The sequence below is a fragment of the Hipposideros armiger genome, unplaced genomic scaffold, assembly GCF_001890085.2.
Source record: "Hipposideros armiger isolate ML-2016 unplaced genomic scaffold, ASM189008v1 scaffold_69, whole genome shotgun sequence".
In the NCBI taxonomy this organism is placed as follows: domain Eukaryota; kingdom Metazoa; phylum Chordata; class Mammalia; order Chiroptera; family Hipposideridae; genus Hipposideros; species Hipposideros armiger.
The window spans coordinates 1,074,735-1,094,085 of NW_017731419.1; the positions used below are offsets into that span (position 1 = coordinate 1,074,735).

The 19,351-nt window shown below is 44.8% G+C and overlaps 2 protein-coding genes across 5 annotated transcripts in view; one reads left to right on the forward strand and one right to left on the reverse strand.

The window, feature by feature from the left end:
- PPP4R4 (protein phosphatase 4 regulatory subunit 4) overlaps nt 1-5,669 on the forward strand; it is a 109,906-nt gene extending 104,237 nt beyond the window's left edge. For all 4 annotated transcript variants that reach the window (XM_019642510.1, XM_019642511.1, XM_019642512.1 and 1 more), the window contains 2 exons: nt 1,219-1,366; nt 4,566-5,669. In XM_019642510.1, the coding sequence (XP_019498055.1) occupies nt 1,219-1,366; nt 4,566-4,590 (173 nt within the window). In that variant the 3' untranslated portion in view covers nt 4,591-5,669. The remainder of the gene's footprint in view (nt 1-1,218; nt 1,367-4,565) is intronic.
- A 3,708-nt stretch (nt 5,670-9,377) lies between these two features.
- SERPINA10 (serpin family A member 10) lies at nt 9,378-18,383 on the reverse strand. Its single transcript, XM_019642505.1, has 6 exons — nt 17,960-18,383; nt 17,738-17,850; nt 14,748-15,497; nt 13,308-13,581; nt 11,425-11,575; nt 9,378-9,738 (listed from the first exon to the last, which is right to left on the reverse strand). Exons 3-6 carry the CDS (start codon nt 15,442-15,444, stop codon nt 9,547-9,549), a joined length of 1,314 nt encoding a protein of 437 aa, XP_019498050.1. The 5' UTR covers nt 15,445-15,497; nt 17,738-17,850; nt 17,960-18,383; the 3' UTR covers nt 9,378-9,546.
- Between the last annotated feature and the right edge of the window lie 968 nt (nt 18,384-19,351).

The following is a 19,351-nucleotide window of genomic DNA, read 5'->3' on the forward strand; positions in this document are numbered from 1 at the left end:
TTTCTTTCTGAAGGAAATACAGAAAGAAATCTTTGTAATTTTGGAATAGACTATAAAAAATTTCTTCAAATCATATAAAAGAAAATGTTAACGTACTGAGCTTCATAAAAATGTAAAACTTCTGCATTTCGAAAGACATTATAAAAAAGTAAAAGGCAGGACACAGATTGGGAAAAAATACTCATATTCCATATACCTGACAAAAGACTTGTATCCAGAATATACAAAGAAATTTTTAAAGTTAATTAGGCAGCTAATTTTAAAATGGGAAAAAGACTTGAACATGCACTTTACAAAAGAAGATATACAAATAACTAAATGAAAAGATACTTAACATCAGTAAACATTACAGAAATGCAAATTAAAAGTAATGAGATAAAAAGACTCAGAGATACTACTTCACACCCACTATAATGCCTAAAATCAAAAAGGCTCACAGTATCAAGTGTGTACAAGGATGTGGAGCAACTCCAGAACTCTCGGACAATTCTGGTGGAAATGCAAAGTGATACAACCATTTTGGACAACAATCTGGAAGCTTCTTATAAAGTTAAAGGGTACACTCACTATGTGATCCAGCATTTCTACTCCTAGGCTTTTTCTGAAGAGAAATTAAAACACATGTCCACATACAGACTAGTACATGATTGTTCATAGCTGCTTTATTTATAATAGTCAAAAACTAGAAAAAATCCAAATGTCTTATCAATAGGAGAATGGATAAACACATTTTGACATATCCACACAATGGAATACCAGTCAGCAATAAAAAGGAATGAAGTATTGATATACACAACAAGATGGGTGAATGTCAACATAATTACGTTGAATGAAGAAGCCAGACAAAAAGAGTACATATTGTACGATTCCATTTATGTAAAATTCTAGAAAATGCAAACTAATCTATAGTGACAAGAGGCAGATCTGTGGTTGCGGGGCGGGGGGTGGGGCGGAGGGGAGGAACAGGGGGAGGGATTCCAGGGGGGCAGGAGGAGACATTTGGAGGTGATGGGTGTGTACCCTCATGATTGTGATGATGGGTGCATACATAATGTGAAAACCTTAAATCCATGCAGTTTATTGTGTATAAGTTATACTCTAATAATCTAATAAATTGATCTAAAAGAGAAAAGTCAGCTATCATTAATCTTTCTTCCCTTAGGTTAACGTCTTTGTTAGTGTCCTGAGTATGTCTGACTATGCATGCATTACTTCCAGATGATTCCTTTCGGACTCGTAATGCCAGCAGTGCTCCAGCTTCCTTTTCTCCTAATGCGCCCCTACCAAGCACCTCCCGTGGGACAGGTAACTCAGCCGACCCAAAGAGCAGTGGAAGTAAAGATGCACAGCCACGGAAGGCCACCTTGTAAGTAATCCAGCGATGCACTAAGTGGATCACCCTACTGTTTTTCTCAGTGCACTTGCCTTCCCACTTAAATACTTTGCCAAGAACAGACAATGTCTGTACTGAGGGAATGTTCTAAATGAAAGGGGATTATTGGCACACATGCCTCTGTTATGTTAGTGCTTTGTATTACATAAGATGACCTACATATGGCAAAGACATGTTAGTTTTAGGGAATCGACAAGAAACTTGAAATGGCTCCCACTACCATCTGAGATCTATTTGTTTTTCTCTGAAATGTTTGCATCCGGGGACTTTATCTGAGAGGCCACTGGGTGTAACTGCATTCCTTTAAAGAACTAGCTCAAGTGCACACAGTATTTCATCACTCAGTGCTCAGAAAGATGGGTGCAGCTGCTGCCACTTAAGAAATAGTACTGCAGCATAGAATCCAGAGTTGTGGGTCAGTGAGCTGGAGAGTTCTCCAGACCATACTTGTCTGTATGTTTGTCTGTTTGTTTGTACATACTTGTCTGTTTATTTATTTTTAATTTTATTAAATTTATTGGGGGTGGCATTGGTTAATACAATTAAATAGGTTACAAGTGTACAGTTCTATAACACATCATCTGTATCTTGCGTTGTGTGTTCACCACCCAAAATCAAATCTTCCATCACCATATATTTGACCTCCTTTACCCTCTTCTACCACCACCCTGCCTTACCCTCTGGTAACCACTAAACTGTTGTCTGTGTCTATGAGTTTTTGTTTCTTTGTTTGTCTTGTTCGTTTGTTGCTTTCAGTTCTATATCCCACATATGACTGAAGTCATATGGTTCTTGACTTTTCCCATCTGAACTTATTTCACTTAGCATGATATTTTCAAGATCCATCTATGTTGTCACAAATGGCAGCATTTCATTTTTTCTTATGGCTGAGTAGTAGTCTATTGTATACATGTAGCACATCTTCTTTATCCAATCATCTATTGAAGGACACTTTGGCTGTTTCCATGTTTTGGCAACCGTGAATAATGCTGTGATGAACGTAGGGGTACATACATCTTTATGAATAAATGTTTTCAAAACTTTTAAGTAGATATCCAGAAGAGGGATTGCTGGGTCATATGGTAATGGTATTCTTAATTTTTTGAATACCATTTTTTGAATGGTATTCTTAATTTTTTGAAAACAGTACGGTTCTCCGTACTGTTTTCCATAGTGGCTGTGTCAATTTGCATTCCCACCAACAGTATATGAGGGCTCCATTTTCTCCATAGCCTCTCCAACACTTGTTATTACTTGTCTTGTTGATAATAGTCATTCTAACAGGTGTGAGGTGGTATCTCATTGTAGTTTTGATTTGCATTTCCCTAATAGCTTGTGAAGTTGAATATTTTTTCATACATCTGTTGGCCATTTGTATGTCTTCATGGGAGAAGTATCTGTTCAGGTCCTCTGCCCATTTTTTAATTGGATTGTTTTTTGTGGTTGAGTTATAGGAGTTGTTTATATATTTTGGATATTATCCCCTTATCAGAAGTGTTGTTTGCAAATACTTTTTCCCATTTGGTTGGTTGCCTCTTTGTTTTGTTGATGGTTTCTTTTGCTGTGCAGAAGCCTTTTAGCTTGACATAGACCCGTTCATTTATTTTAGCTTTTACTTCCCTTGCCTTTGAGGTCAAATTCATAAAATCCTCTCTAATACCAAGGTCCATAAGTTTAGTACCTATATATTTTTCTATTTATTCTGTTGTTTCAGGTCTTATATTTAGGTCTTTGATCTACTTTGAGTTAATTTTTTGTATGGTGACAAATAGCATCTAGTTTCATTCTTTTACATGTGGTTTTCCAATTTTCCCAGGGCCATTTACTAAGGAGGCTTTCTTTTCTCCATTGTATGTTTTTGGCTGCTTTGTTGAAAATTATTTGCCCATATACATGTATGTGTAGGCTTATTTCTGGGCTCTCAATTCTGTTCCATTGGTCTGTGTGTCTATTTTTCTGCCAATAGTATGCTGTTTTGATTATTGTGTGTTTGTAGTATAGTTTGAAGTCAGGCAGTGTGATATCTCTGGCTTTGTCCTTTTTTCTCAGGCTTGCTTTGGCTATTTGAGGTTTTCCTCTCAAAAGATTGCACTGGAATTCTTCTATTGAAGAACATACTTATAACTCAGAATGTAATTCATTCTTTTATCAACTTATTTTTCTAAATGCCATAGGCATTTTTTAAAAATAAAGACCATTGAAACTTCACATGTTCTATAAAGTCTCCTATGTTTCAGATTACCATCTTTATCTGTTCTATTGTTGAGCATGTTTTTCCTTTTTATAGATTGAATTTTCTCTTGCTCAATATGTATAATATATAATTATACTAATAATTTCATAATCAATTATATGTAATTGTTTAAAAATTAATCTAGAAACAAACACTCTAACAAATCACATCGAGTTTGTTTCTTCTTTTCTGAATAACCTGAAGGAGAAGGAATATTGGTATCACAGCTGCTGTTTTAACATGTGGCTGGATCTACACGTCCGTAACATGTAATATGGCTCTGATCTGGACTTTCTCATGAGCACAACTGGGATAGGCGACTGGTGTGGCTCTGTTTGGTTATGTTTCTGTGATGTTATTCACAATGGAGCACCATGCCATAGCCAAATGAAAAGATACCCTTTTTACTTGAAATCAGCCTAGGAAGTGATTGCAGAAAGTATTAATTATCTCAGTTTTTTCTATGCAATAGGTTCTCCAACTTTTTAGTGTCATAGAGATGACACACACACATCTGGTATTTAGGAATCTCAGTCTTAGATGAAATATGGGAGTGAACATATCTTAAGTCTTTTAAGGCCAGACAATTCATATATTTAGACTGCATTAATTTCTGTTATGCTGATGCAAAATAAAAAATGTAGGAAAAGTTATAGGCCTTGAATTGAATGCTATGTTAGATGCACATAGGGTTGGGCAATAAAGATAATTCCAAGTAATCTTTAATGTGTAATTAATTTTTTTCACTTCATCAGAATCCTCATAGGTTTATTTAAAGTAGATTCTACCTATATTTCTTTATTTACTTTGTATACATTATATGGATAAAAGTTTTCATGTTTTGTTTTCTTTTTTCTCTTTCTTCTCTTTCTCTCTTCTCTTCCCTCCCTCCCTGCCTCCTTTCTTCTCTTCTTATCTCTTTCTTCCTTCTTGACAAAGAAAATCCAGAAAATCCAATCCTTAAATTATCTGCTTGATAAAGGAGGCAAAACAAGACAACTGGAGACAATGTGATTGATGGACAAAAGCTAAAGCAATGGCTGGGGCTGTTTTTTTTGTTTTGTTTTGTTTTTTGTTTTTTAATGAATGGAAAAATGATATGTAATGGCAGCTGGTGTTGCTAGACGTCTATATTCAAAATTAGATTCCCTAGGAGGTATAATATATATTTCTCAAATAATAATGTGGTTTACTGAATTCCAATGTTATAGTGAAATGTAATGAAAAACAACTTTAGGTATGTGCTTTAACTACTGCTGCAGAAGAGACAAGTCTGCGTTTATTTGTGCAGGAAACCATTTATTTAATTGTTCTAGAGTTTTAGCATTTAAAAATTATACATCCAAATCAACTGAAATTGTCCTGGCTAGAGAATCACTTGGAGGGGGCCTTGGGAGTAAGAAAGACACTGCATTTTCTCATGAATCTCCAAGCCCAGTTGAAAAGTCACATTGAGAAGGATACAAACAACTGTCTGCAATTTTATCAGTCCGATTGTGGTGACAACTTGTTGTACCAGGATATTCCGAAATTGAAATTTGGCAGTGAAAATTCCACAGAGATTTCTGATAACTTTCAGCCACAGCTACCTTAAAAATAATAGATTGATGATTTCCTTTATTTCCTAGAAGAATTTATTTTATAAATACTTTGTTTACATTTTAGGTTGTATTTGTCCTTAATTAAAAATGATGAGTCTAGTTCGAATCAGCTGTTATTCCAAGCTATCATGCTTAAGCTATGTCAACAGCATTTATTTGTACTAATGCTAATATTTCCATCAAACCTGTGGAACATATAGTTATTAATTTTAAAATGTCAGTTCTCGAGATATACTGTATGAAGCTATTGTCAGCTTCTCTATTTCAAAATGCAATCAGCATATAACTATATTGATATTAGAAAATACTTGATTTTTAAAAATATATTGATGTATGATAAAGATGATCTAAGTTATGAATGCATATGCGTGTGTGGTTACTTTTTATAATGTGAAATAATGAATAATGAATTTACTGAAAAATAAAACATAGGTTAACGAGATACCTGTGTTTGTGAAAAAAGTTTTAAATACTTTCCTGCAGTTTGTATTCTATAATTAAAGAGTAACACAGTTCACTTTTAAGTAATGAATAGAAGCACACCCGAGGACAACTGTGAATGACTCAGGAGAGCCACTCAGCGTGAAGCTTCCACGCCATCTGTTTCCCTGCTGCCTGACGATTGGCCTCTTTGGGGCCATTTTTAATGATTCTTACTATCTTTCATTTAAGGACATTCAGGTAAATAGAATCGTTCAACTACCCATTTTGTCAGTAATTAACAATTGAGTAGCTATGATGAGAAGCTTGACATACTGGCTAATTTAGTACATTCTTTGGGGGTTTCACTGAACTACGTTAATGGTGTCTCCTGCTGGCCTCCCCAACATGGAACTGAACACACTGTGATCTGGGAGGGTGTTTGTGGTGCCTATGGGACCTCAGAGCGGCACCAGCTTTCCCAGCATTTTGATTCATAAGCAGCATCAACTGTTATTTTAAATAAAAGGGAGAATTTCAGTTTATGTGTTCAATAGTAAATTTTGCAGAGTTAGGAACTTTTATTTTCCATTATGCATGTGGGAGAAGAGGAAAGAGATTTGACAGAAAAGTTGCTACTGCTTATAAAATTCAAGAATCTACAGAAGTCAGCTGCAGTCTTAGTCCAAGGCACTAAAATTTCAATTAAGACAGGAAATCAAAATTACATTTGGAACATTTCTTTTTCTTTTTTGGCAGAACATAATTTCTAAAATCATTGAACTATTTGTTAAAATTATACTTCCAAAGACAGATATATAAAAACAGTAAAAAACAAATTGGTGGCAGTTATGAATATCCACACACATCTCGATTTACACTGGAGACAGGATTGATACTCTTGTAAAAGCCCTCAGTTTAACACCTCACCACATAGTTGCTTGAAACTAGTCGGATGACAAGAAAGATCTCTTCCATCTGTAGCTGCGGGGAAATGGCGACATGGCCTTCATCTGTTTGTTATTTATGGAAAGTTGCATTTTTAAGGATAGGTCCTAGAATTTCACAGGTTGGCATTACAAGCAAAAAGCAGACCTGCAGGACTCAATTTTATTGGTAGAAATGGAGATAGGGCTGAAAAGGATTTTACTTCACAGAGGTAAAATAAGGAGCATATGGAATTTTTCTTTCATAACTTCATACACATTTAGAAATCATTTCCATTATTTAACTTCCTGAGCTCAGCCTTGCTCTGCAGGATGGCTCCATTTTGACTTGCAGTTAATTGGCTATTTGAACTGAAATGAACAGGCTCTTAATCTTGAGTGAAGAGAAAGGAATTAGGTTAATTCAGTAATCTGTTTTCAGTTGTAGCGTGTGAGAGAGAGAGTGTGTCAATGTGGGTGTCTGTCTGTCTGTCTGTCTGTGCAGGAACAGTGTTTAAAACCTGACACTTGAATGTACTGAAGCCTGTTACAGTGTTCACATTTCCCCCTCAGTTGAAACCTTGAAATTTTTGTATGATTAATTACACTTTTCATTGTTCTGCATTCTTCACCATGCATACATACTTAGAAAATCTGAAACCTAGTGTCTTAGGAGCTTCTTCAAGCATATGCTGGGGAATTTTAAGAAGCTTGTTTTAAAATAAAGAATAGGGCCATTTTCTGCCTTAAAGAGCAACGTGTTAGATATAATAATTGTGCTGTCATTGTTTTGCAGTGGGGAGATGAGGGCAGAGTTTGATCTGCATGTTGTATGAACCCTTCAATGATAATGAACCTTTTCCTAACTGGGTTTGGCCTATGTATTTCAGAGGGTACGATGTTCTCATAGACTTTTCTCGCAGTTTCATCTCTTAAAAGTGGGTAGTTTGACTGACCCCCTTTTTACTTCTCTTTCTACTATTTTCCCACAAATAAACCTGGTTAACTGAATACTAACAAGTCACTGAAGATTGCCAGTTGGAGTTAGTCCTCTATTTTTGTCTCTCTTTCTAGGCCCTAGAATCGCCTCTGCCTTACCACGCATGGGTCAGCTAGTGCTCGAAGGAGTACAGGACTGAATTCATGTCCAGATTTTACAAGAGGAAAAGTCAACATTTATATTTAATATTATTGCCTGTTTACATTAAGTATGATACACATTACTCTGATTTATATTGATAGTTAAGATGACTAATCAACAAATTAATTTTAGGTATAAAATTGGACAGCAAAGAGATAGAAATCCAATTAGGCATTTAGTCACTACAGTTGACACTTCCGGATTAGTTAGCTCTATTCATGAGCCTCAGAATTTACTCCTAAAATATTCTATTGTCTCTATAACAGAAAATGACTGCTTAAGAAAGTTTTGGGGATATTTGCTGTTTTCCTTTTAACCTGGGTGCCAAGTCCGTGCTTACCTTCTGTTTGACCCCAGTGGGTAACTGAGAGGTGAGCTCATGCCACCTGATTGGTTGGATTCCAGCAGATGTTTTAGAGAGAAAGACAGAAGAGCGAATGGGCCAGGAGTCAGGAGACTGCCATTGCCACACCGGGTGACCGGGGGCAAGTGTTCTGCTTTCTGCGAGATGTGCAGTATGATTGCTCATTAGGTGCTGCAGGCACAGTGCCCAAGGCCCATGAGACGTGTAGGGGCCCATGAAGATGTTTTACTTCTTGTAATAAGCAAGTTATACACTTTGATTACATTGGTATAAAGACAAAGACAATCCAGAATATATTCATCATTATACCAATGCAGTCATAAAATATATATATATTTTTAAATATTTTTATTGGAGAATTGGGGGGAATGAGAACAGCGCTGGGGAATTGGGGGAAGGGGATCAGACAAGTTGCTGTTGTTTTGTTCTTCAGTCTAGTTGTGGAGGACGTTGTTTCACTGGCCCAAGTTGGCACCATGATTGCACTCTTCCTGGGCGAGGCAGATCAGTCGCCGGCTTCTGGAGGGCCGCTCACTGCGGCTGCTGGCCGCTCACGCTGGCTGCTGGCTACACACGGATAGCCCATGGCAACCCACTGCAGCAGGGGCTGCAGTCTACGCCGTCGCTGGTGACTCACAGCAGCCCAGCTCCAGGTTGATCTATTGTTCAGCATCTTAGCTGTAGAGGGCAGTGTCACTGGCCCTCATATGTGGGATCCGAACCAGGGTCCTCTGGCGTCCCAAGCCAGTTCTTAACCATCGCGCCACTCGGCTGGCCCAAAAATATAATTTTTAATATACATATCTGTACTTTTTTCATGAAGGAAGGAGCTCATGAAAGCAAAAGTGCCTGGGGCCCATGAAAGTCCAAATGTGACCCTGTCTCTGGTCCCCCCTTCTGTCCTTTGTAAGATGAAGGTATGGATCTAGGTGGCCTGTCGCTCAGTTAATGCCTCTGCCAAGTGATCGGATGACCACGGGGTGGACGGGGCCGCGCTGAGGCAGACGCTGTGAGCAGGGCTGACGACAGCCATTTTCTTCTAATTTTAGTCAGCAAGAAATGAGTCTATAAGAGATGAATAGAAAACACCTATTTTGCCCCAGAGGGAAGGAAAGAGAGTGAAGCACATGACTCATGGAGAATGTGTGTATGTCTTTCTCCCAAAGGCTTCACCTGGAAATAATGTTCAAGTTACCGTTTTTGAAAAGTCCAGATACATGAGTAACAGAAAGGTAAAGAGGTTCTACCAACAAAAGCCCTGCAAAACAGGCTCAAAATACCAGACAGACTATCCAAACATCTCCTTAAAGTAAGTTTGAATTTAATACTCCAATTTATCTAAAAATGGCTCAAACCAACAGAGGATGGGGGTCACCCCCTTCTGCCACCCAGAGCCAATGTCCTGTGTGGGTTCCCATACCTCAGATGGCGCATCTGCTATGCACCGAGTACTCATGTGTGTCGGAAATCACAGGACAGCTGGATTCACCACCCTGCCCAGAAATAGAAGCATTGTAGAGGTTTCTTCATAGATCATGAAATGAAATGGCCGGTCCACTTTGATGATGGGAGGCATGGAATAAGCAATAATTTCTGACAGGGTCCCCGCCGCTGCCGCAGTTCCTTTTTCATTGACCTCAATCGCTGCTCCTTGTAAAACCTAGAAAAGGCAATAATGTGGAGGACCATTTGGGCGGCAGCAAGCTCTTGATGTGTTTTCTGTGGTCCTCCCCACGGGACCGTGCTCCTGGGAATTGGTGGGACGGGGCTCCTGTGTGCTGAGACGAATGGTCTGACGCTGCAGCAGGGACTGCCTTAGAAGTCCAAAACATACCAGGAGACCCCAGGAACCCAAGCGGAACACATCCTGGGTGTGGGCAAGGGACTGGCTGATGCACGCACGTGTGCATCAGGTCCGCAGACACGTACTGAGCATGTGCTTAGTGCTGCTGATTCTGGAGCTGAGCTGGTGCTCCTCCAGCAGGTTCTCAGGCTGCCTGGAACCCCGGAATACTTGAGCCTTCTGGCAGCATGGTGGGGTCAGGGGCATGGCTAGCTGCTTCCCAGCTCCTGGTACTGCTCTGAGGAGTCCCTGGGCCAAGGCCTGGGGTCCCCGAGGTCTTCCTGAATTCTGCTTGCCTGTTCTCAGGCCACCTGTCCTGTGTGAGGGCCCTTTTGTCCAGGTGATGTGAGTGATATATAATTATTATAAGAGGGGAGAATGGAAACATCAGTGTAAAACACCTGGAGATTCCCCAATGTTCTGGAGTGAAGATTTACTTCCCAGAGTACACAGAGGGAGAAGAGCTAATGGCTTGCAATTTCAATTATAAAACAGCAGTACAAACTCTTTCAGGCGCTGGTCTGCGGGATTGTCCTGTTTATCTGACTCACCTTCCCTGAGATGGTAAAGCCTGATTGAAGCCAAGGTTGCCCTACTGTGTCCTATTTAAGTGGACACCCTTTTACATTTTTCTTAGAGTTAGAAAATGTAATTGTCTGGGAAAATACTAACCAAACCCCACAGCTAAGAAGGAAGTGTAGTAATATAAACTGCCGTTTGGAAACGTCAGAACGTTTTCTTGGTTGAGCTAATGACTGGGGGTTACTGCTGGCGTTGGTGAACACAGGCCAGGAATGTTACCAGTTCCCTGCAATGCGCTGAGCTGCCCTGAACCGCAGATGACAGCTTCCCCTCAAAACCAATAGCACTTCCACTGAGAAAACGGATTAGCTGGAGGTATTCCTTGTGGAAGCTGACAAATCTTGCTCTTAGTAGCTTTCCAGGCAGAACAAGGGCCAATGAGTATGAGTTCGGGAGGAGTTACAGGTCAAAAAATATATACATATGAAAAAAACACACCAAATATGATCTTAGCCATTTGTGGATTGGGCTGCTTTTCAAAGAAGTGGTGAGTTCCCTGTCACTGGAAGCATTAAAAGAAAGAAACTGGAGGGTTATTTTATAGGGATGTTATAGAGAGGATTCCCTCTACAAGGGGCTGGAATTGGGCCAGATAACTTCTGTCTTGAAAGTGGTGTCATTTCATGAAATTTTAAGTGAATCTGCGAACCAATTTCTTTTTAGGGAAAAATTTCTCCTGGAGTGTTTGGGAGTGAAGGGGGAGAGCTTTGCATAAGAGAAATTAAATTAGTCGAACAAATGCTCTAATAAGGCAGCTAAAACACCCAACTTGAGTGCTATTTCAAGTCTTTGGAATTTGAATCTAACTTTCTACCACACCTTGTTATGTTATCAACGATAAAATGGTTTGCGAAAATCTCTGTTGGTTTTAGTCCCATTTTATACTTAGGGCTTGGGTCCTAATGAGAGACTCTGACTTACCTTAGATACTTTAAGATTTCTCGCCGTAGCCGAGAGTTCGCCCAGGTCAGCCCAGCGGGAGAAGATCCTTGTGATTCTCATCTGCTTCAGCAGCTTGTGCATCTCATATTTCTGATCTAACTTGAACTTGGGAAAGAAAACTTCCATATTTCTGTGGTACAAGCACATAGAATGGTGACATGTAGACAAAAGTCTAAAAAAGTCACACTTCCTTTTATTTCCCTTCCTCCAAGTTTATTTCCATTAATGAATGAGTCTCAGTGGACTGTATGTACGGCTCATTCCATTCTTTTTAATGGTCTCGCTCAGAGAAAATAGTTCTGGCTTATCAAATATATCTATAACTTCAGCTTCACGGAACCAGTTTTGTTTCCCAGCCAATGACTCACGTCCTCTTTAGCAAAGAAAACCATGTTTTGTATCTAGTCCCCTATGGTTTAAAAACAACCCAAACCAAATAGCTGCTTCCAGCAACCCTGCGGATTCCATGATGATGTTTTTATTTAGTCTAGATTCTGCAGACGCCCAGAGTTCCAGGAGACACTTAGGAGCCTGGGGGTGGACAGCAGGAGGGGAGTGAAGGAAACTCTCAACCCCTATGTACCTGTAGCCAGAGAAACTTGGATATTATCTATTCTATAGACATTAGAGATCTTATTTGAAAACACTGTGTTCAGAAAGATGAGTTCTGTGGCTCAAAAATAAAAAGCATGAAAACTAATTGACACTAAATTAGCCTGAGGGCCGGCCGAGTGGCTCAGTTGGTTAAGGGCTCGCTCAAGAGTTTGAGCTCTGAGCAACGGCGGTTCGAGTCCCGGCCCGAGCTGAGCTGCCGCTAAGCTGCCAATAGGTAGCAGGATGGCTCAACTTAAAAAAAAAAAAAAGTACCGTAAATTAGCCTGAAAGAAGTCTCAGTTTCTTCATCTGTGAAATGTAGCCAAAAATACTAGTTTCACAGGGTCATTCAGAGGATGACATGAAATAATATCTGTTAAGTACCCCAATGTCTGGTGTGTAGGAGCTTAATATTATTTCCTTTTGCTCACTTCAGCCCCCTTCATTGCCCCTCTCTCACCCACATCCAGTCCATCAGCAAATCCCGTCTCCTCTAGCTGCCTAATAGATCCAGGATCTACTCCTGTCCATCACTCTGCTGCCACCCCCATAGCCCATGGGGCAGCGTCCTGACCTGGACGCTTGCTGCGACCTCCTGACCCGTCTTTGTGCTTCCTCCTCGGCCCCCTAGCGTCTTTCCTCAGCACAGGGGCTGTGTGGCTCTTTCACACCCAATTCAGACCATGTTGCCCCTCTGCTCGGGGCCCCCAGTTGCTTCCCGTCTCCCTCGGGAAGAACCCAAGCCTTTTCGGGGGCGTGTAAGGTATGGTTCTGGGTGGCTGGGCCCCTGGCTCTTCTCTGGCCTCATCTCCTCACTGGTGGCCTTGCTGTTCCTTGGGCCCACCAAGCGACCTCCCATCCCAGAACTGTCTCACTTCTGCTCGTAACACTTCTCTCCCCAGATAGCCACCGGGTCATGGTTCACTTCTGGGGTTTGCTCACTGCCTGGCGCCTGCCTGCACCCAGCTGGCGCCCCCATCCCCTTCCTTGAACCACGACTTGTCTCCCTTCACTAGAGTGTACGCTCCTTGAGGGCGCCATCATGCATGTGTCACAGTGCCGGGCCCAGGAGAGCCGCAGTAAGTGCTGGCTGAGTGAGTGAACGAGCCAGGCACTGTGAGAGATGCCAGGCGAGAGCGACCAGGACAGACACAGCCCCTGCCCTCAGGGAGCCCGCAGGGGGAGCCCGGCACTGAACCACGCCATTGGGGTGCGTGCTCGCAGAGATAGGAGGCTGAGCTCGCATGGGGCGAGGGGACGTGCTGTACCTGGTTTTCATGTTTCTCAGCCACGTGTTCACCAGGTCTGTGCTCAGGTAGTCTTCAAGGGCGAAGTGGTCACCCATTTTCTCCATGAGGACCACCAGCATGGTGGCGTTTCCTTGGTAGGGCAGTTTGAGGACATGGCAACGCAAGTTCTTATCAAAAGTGGAGGCAAAGTTGCCGGCCCTGTACATCATGGGCACCTTGACTGTCTTGTACTTGTCCAGGTGGAAAGTGTTCACCTCGGTGAAGGCAGGGTCGAAAGGGGTCAGCCAGTTCCCTGAACAGGCAAGAAAACTCATTGTGGAAACCACCCTCTGAGAGAGCATCATTCTTACTGAAATTCTAGGGGGCCAGGGTTCTGTCCCCCTTCCTGCCCCAACCAGGACAGGCAGCCCCTTTGGGGTTTGTTTTGACCACAGCTCAGGCAGGCAAAATAAATTCCCCAAAGACCGGCCTCTTCCCCAGCTGACAAAATACAGATCCACCTGCAGCCCCTCCTGGAATCACACGCATGAGCAAGGAAGTGTCCCCTGACAACCTGCCCCCTTGTGGCTCGCTCCAGCCCAGATAAGACTTGGGGCCTCTCCCTGTCCTCGTCTTCATGAGGGACCCTCCGACCGCCCTTTGTCAACTGTGCACCCACATGCAAGCAGAGTCCGCTGTAGCAGAGGTGATGACACCCCCTGCCCATTGCTGCTTAGGCAGGTTCTGAGAGAAGGGGTCCCCCTTGCTGACAAATCGCTGCACAATCCAGGGGAGGCCACCAGCATGTGGCAGCATGACCCTACACACAGACCTCTGTCCTGGGGGTGTGGCCTGGACAACTGGAAGCACGTCCCCCTCCTGGACTTTGCAAGCCGAGTGTCAGCTTTCTGCCACAGCGGCAGCCACACAAGTTCACTGCCCCGTCAGAGGGGCGGGACGGAAAGGACCTGGCCTGAGTGCCAGGGCCCCTTTGCGGAGCTTGGCGTCTGTCACCTATCATGTGACCTTCAAGCTGACCTCACTGAGCCTCACTTGCATCTGTGCAGTAGGAGGGAGTGTCCCCATTTTCTTTCTATATTAAGCATCCAAGGACAAGAGACTATTTGTCACTTGCCCCAGGTCACAAAAGTAGAGTGAAGGAGCAAAGATGTAACCCGAAACCTCTCCGGTCAATTGCCTTCTTTTTTCAATGACCCAGAAGTTCCCTGGGTCAGAATGTCAGAGGACTGGACAGCCGTGGAGAAAACTGTAGGGACTCCGAGCACGTGGGCCACCAGGGCAGGGACATCAAGTGAATACGCCCAGCACTGTGCCTGCTAACACCATACAGCCAGGGCCTGTTTCAATCTGTGAACCCTGAAAACCCATTCATGGGGCATTAACCAGATGCTGGCCAAACTGAGGAAAGGGAGAGACCGACGTAGGGGCTTTAGGAGAGCTAAACATGATCAAAAATACCTTTGAACAAGATGTAATCCACAAGAATTAATTTGGTGTCAGGATTAACCTCATCAAAGAGCTTGGGGATTTTCCCCTGCGTCTTTTTGTTAATGTAATGATTCATGAGCCCTTTGGCCTGTGAGGCATTGCGAAAATTCATAGTCACGCACTCTGTATCGAAATACCTCTTGGATAAATTGAGGAAGGTCTCTTTGACATCAAAATCCTCGTGGATGAAGGCCCAGCTCCCCTGGGTGAGGCCCAGCTGGCGGTTGCGGGAGAGGTGCGTTCTAAGCTGCCGAAAGAGGGCTGGCAGGTGCCCAGGCCTGGTCTGGTTCTGGGCCTGCGGGCGGAGCCCGCCCTCCAGCTGGGCTTTCGTCTGCCCTCGGGCTCCCAGCATCAGGGCTGTGATGGCCAAGGACAGGCCCAGCGGGGAGAAGACCACGTTGCCTTCGTGTCTCATGGAGATCTTTCGCAGCAGGCTGAACCCCAAGTTGGAGGTCTCCTCAGAGAGCTGCTGCTCGCTGGCCGCCAGCCAGAGCTCATCCTCCTCAGGAGTCTGTGCTTCCTTGCTGGTCTCATTCTGGGCAGTGGGGGTCTGTGGGGTCCCCGGCTCTGCCTGGGCCTCTGGTGACCGGGGACCAGGGGTCAAGCCGGGCGCCAGCCACACCTCGGCCAGGACGCAGGGGAGCAGGAGGCTCAGTGCCGCCTTCATTTGAGCGGCTGTGGAGGCCAAAGGAGTACTTTTCTTCAGCAGCAAGACTTCCTCTGGAGAAAAGAGGGCAGAGGTTATTTTTAATGCCTGATACAGTAACTCCTGCCTGTGTCATGGCACAACCCTTCAGTGAACCCGCTTCCCTCTTGTGGGGGGGCTGGGGCTTGCCCCATTGCAGCTGAGTCTCCTCAGGGAGACCTGGAGCAAGTTGAGGTGGCGAGATTCTTTCGCACAGCAAACCCGCCTCTGGGTCCCATCCCTGCCAGCCCTTGGGCAGCTCCTGGCCTGCCGCTCATTCCACTGCCTCCCGGAAGGGGTGGGGACTAAACCCGACAGGCTGTGGCCGCAGCCCTGACTGGGTGTGGGCCAGAGCAGGGCCCCGGGTCAGGCGGTCTTAACACACCTTTTATCCATCTGCTTCGTTCATTGGCCTTGATTGCTGGGCCCTACGGCAGCCCATCAAGCTGGGTTTCGGGGAACCTGTATCTGGGGCATGTTGGGCTGGGCATTTAGAGGGTCTGGGTGGTGATGGGGGCCAGGAAAAGGGAAAGTGCTGCGTTGGCCCATTGGGTGGTCAGAAGTCTCCCCCTGCCTCTCTGCTCTCTAACTCCACCCAGCCCCGGGGCCCAGTCACTCAGCTCCCCAGGCCTGCCTTCCTTCTCTACCCTGGAGCTCCCCAGGGTAGAAGTGATGACTAGCCCGCTTGCCCAGCATGAGGCCTGGGCTAAACTCATCTGATCCTCACAGTGACCTGTGAAGTGTGTTCTCGCTCTCACCGCCCCAGGTTACACGGTGGGGCCAGCCTTCCAGCACCAGCAGTGGGTCTCCAAACCCCGCCCTCCTCACCACTACCCATCTCCCCAGGCTCCCTGGCATCCTCGGTCACAGAGCCTGGAAAACGTGACCACCTGCAGGGGTTCTGCCTGAATAAACACTGAGGGCTTGCTGGGCCTCTCTCTGTCTCCACACTCAGCTCGCGGTGTTCAGTTGACAGCACCAGGCCTGCGACCCAGAGGCTGACTGGTCACCAAGACACACCCTCACTCTCTCTGGGCTCATGGCCCCAGGAGGGCCTGGGTGCGGCGGGACCACTCAGCCCATGAGCATAGGGCAGGGGAGGCTGCAGACCTCATGGGAGTTCCCATCAGCAGAGACCCTCATTCTGAACCAGGCCACCTGTAGCAAAACGCAGTGACAGGATGAAGTCCCCAGGTCTCCTCTCCCTAATGCAGGGGGTTGTGTCCTCATCTGTGCCTGGTACAAAGTGACACTCGGCCCCAGGACTCAGTACACTGCTCCTGCTTATGCTAAATGGGGCCATAGAATTCAGGGCTTCACCCCCCCCCCCCCCGGCAGCCTGAGGTCATCACTGCCTTACTCAGTGAAACCCTTCTGCTGTGTTTCCTAAATGTCAATGTTCAGTGAATACTGTCCAATTTTAAATGGCCCGCCGCATTCAGTAGCTCACTCCAGTATGGAAAATTCTGGGTAAGTGCCTCCTGCATTGCTCCAACGTACCCATACCCCAGGCTCATGCTTCATTATACAGGCAGACCTCGTTTTTTTTTTTTTCTTTTTTTACCATGTTTCACTGATACTGCGTTTTCATCAACATGGAGGCCAGCCCCTCCACCAGCAAAAAGATTAGGACTTGCTGAAGGCTCAGATGACGGTTAGCATTTTTTAGCAATCTTTTTCAAGTATGTCATGTACATTATTGTTTTTTAGACGTAATACTAGTGCACACTTAGTAGGCTATAGCATACTGTTCACAGAACTTTTATATATGTACTGGGAAACCATGCATGTGACTCTCTGTTACCATATTCACTTTATTGCGGTCTTCTGGAACTTCAGTGCCCACAGCATCTCCGAGGTCTGCCTGTATACAATATTTAGCCCTCTTTATAAATTAATAAACTAATCCCACGGCAGGCTACTCCTGAATTCAGCTCACTTCTCTCTGTGACAGCTGTCAGGAAACAATTCCAGCACAGCAAACAGAGGCCACTTTTTCCGGCTGCTAAGTCTTACCACGTAGCTCCCTCAGTCCGGAGTGGCAGCCCAGGAATACGTGGACAGTCCCATATACCCCCAGGGACATTCATCAACTGACCGGTACATAACCGGAGTGCAGGGGCAGCCCTCAAGCACTAGGGTCCCATCAAGCACGCCATGGGTACATCACCCTAAACAGAACTCAAGTGGTAGGAAATCCACTGCTCACTCCGCAGCCCTGAATATACCTGGGGCAGCAGCCCCACCCAGCCCAGGAAGTGGGGGGCTTGCTCACCTGAGTAGGAGGGTCGCTGGAAGGAAAGTCAGGGACTTGAGTGTGGCTTGCACAGTGAGTGTTGCGGGCATGAAACGCCTTCAAAGCCTCTTCGTCTTCGTCTTGCCTCCTCCCTGCAGCGAAAGGCCCCCCCATGTCCACAACATGTCTCGTGCCCCTCCCCCACCCTCCCCAGTGTAAGTGAGTGAGGGCTCGGTGCTGCCCAGGCTCCCGCCCTCTCACCTTGGAACCCCTCCAGAGAGGACGAGGATGTCTGTCCCCAGCCGTTGCTGTTAGACGTTGTGAAGGCCTCTCTTTAATCTGCGGCTTCTAACCAGTGACTGGCCCCCAGGTGCCTGGGAAGGTGCTTCATTCAAGGCAAAACAGAAGGCGAGGGTTTACAGCCAAAAGCCTGCCACAAATATTTGCTATTCCAAAGTATGGTCCTGTGGGACCGTTACTGATTAACGTCCTGCTGGGAGATGGTGGCATTTCTGGAAAAGCAAAGGCAGACCGGCTTCCCGTATTCTCCAGCTGCTCTTCCAATCCTAAATGTAACGGAGACTCCTCGATGGGAACTTCTGCTTCTCAACTCCAGCCCCTGGCGAAATGGAGGTGCTTCAGGTGCTGAGCATCTCCTGTGAAGGAAGGTGGGTCCCACCAGGCCTCCTGAGTCTGCACCCAAGGGCTGGCATCGTGTGGGGGGTGGGGCAGAGATGACAAGACCTGTCCTCCCCTGCCCCCCTCAAGGAACTTTCAGTCCAGTGGGAGAGAGAGATGACAGGTAAATCACTACTAGCAATACAAAGTCATTTCAAGGTCAACTCACTACTTTATCAGATACTTTACCAGACTCATGAGACTGGAATCCTCAAGTAGTCGAAGTCAAGGCTGCTGCAGACCCTTTAAGACAAAAATCTCAGTCCTATTAGACTCTCCTTTTTATAATACAAATATTGTATGTGCCCCTCACTGCCCTGAAGTGAAATGTATAGTTAATATAACGTACCCACAAAAAATTTTTAAAAGGAAAATACCGCTTTAACGATAATATGGAGGGGAAATAAAAGTAACTTATAAGGAAATAATGTTTCTTTGACTCTCTAGATGCTCTGGCTTAACTACACTAGAAGTCTGTACTGATGCCGTCAGACGCGGGGCCAGTTGGGGGGCCTCAGCGCTGCACAGGCTATAACCAGATTACTACCAGGCGTGTGGTTTTCTGTAATGGCGAATCGTGTTTGGGAAAGTTAAAAAAACAAAAAACAAAAAAACTGAAACAATGCAAACATGAATCTTCCTCTGACTTACATGGTCGTTGTCTTCACAGGAAAGTCAGTGGGAATTAAAACCTTGGGGGGAAATGGTGTTTTTATATGAAATAAAACACCCGTGGGACTGTGAAGGTCTAGGCTTGGATAACTTATAAATGGGGTTTTCACCCGTATGGGCTTGGTGTGGGATATTTGAGTCATGTGGGACCTGGGCCACTTCATTGTGGTGGGCAGGCTGTACATTCCAGTATGTCTGGCATCTCCGGCCCTCTTCATTGAATGCCAGAAGCGCCCCCCAAAGGTTTGTGAAAATCAGAAGTGCCCCAACGAGTTTCCAGAATGTTCCTTTGGGGCAGTGCCT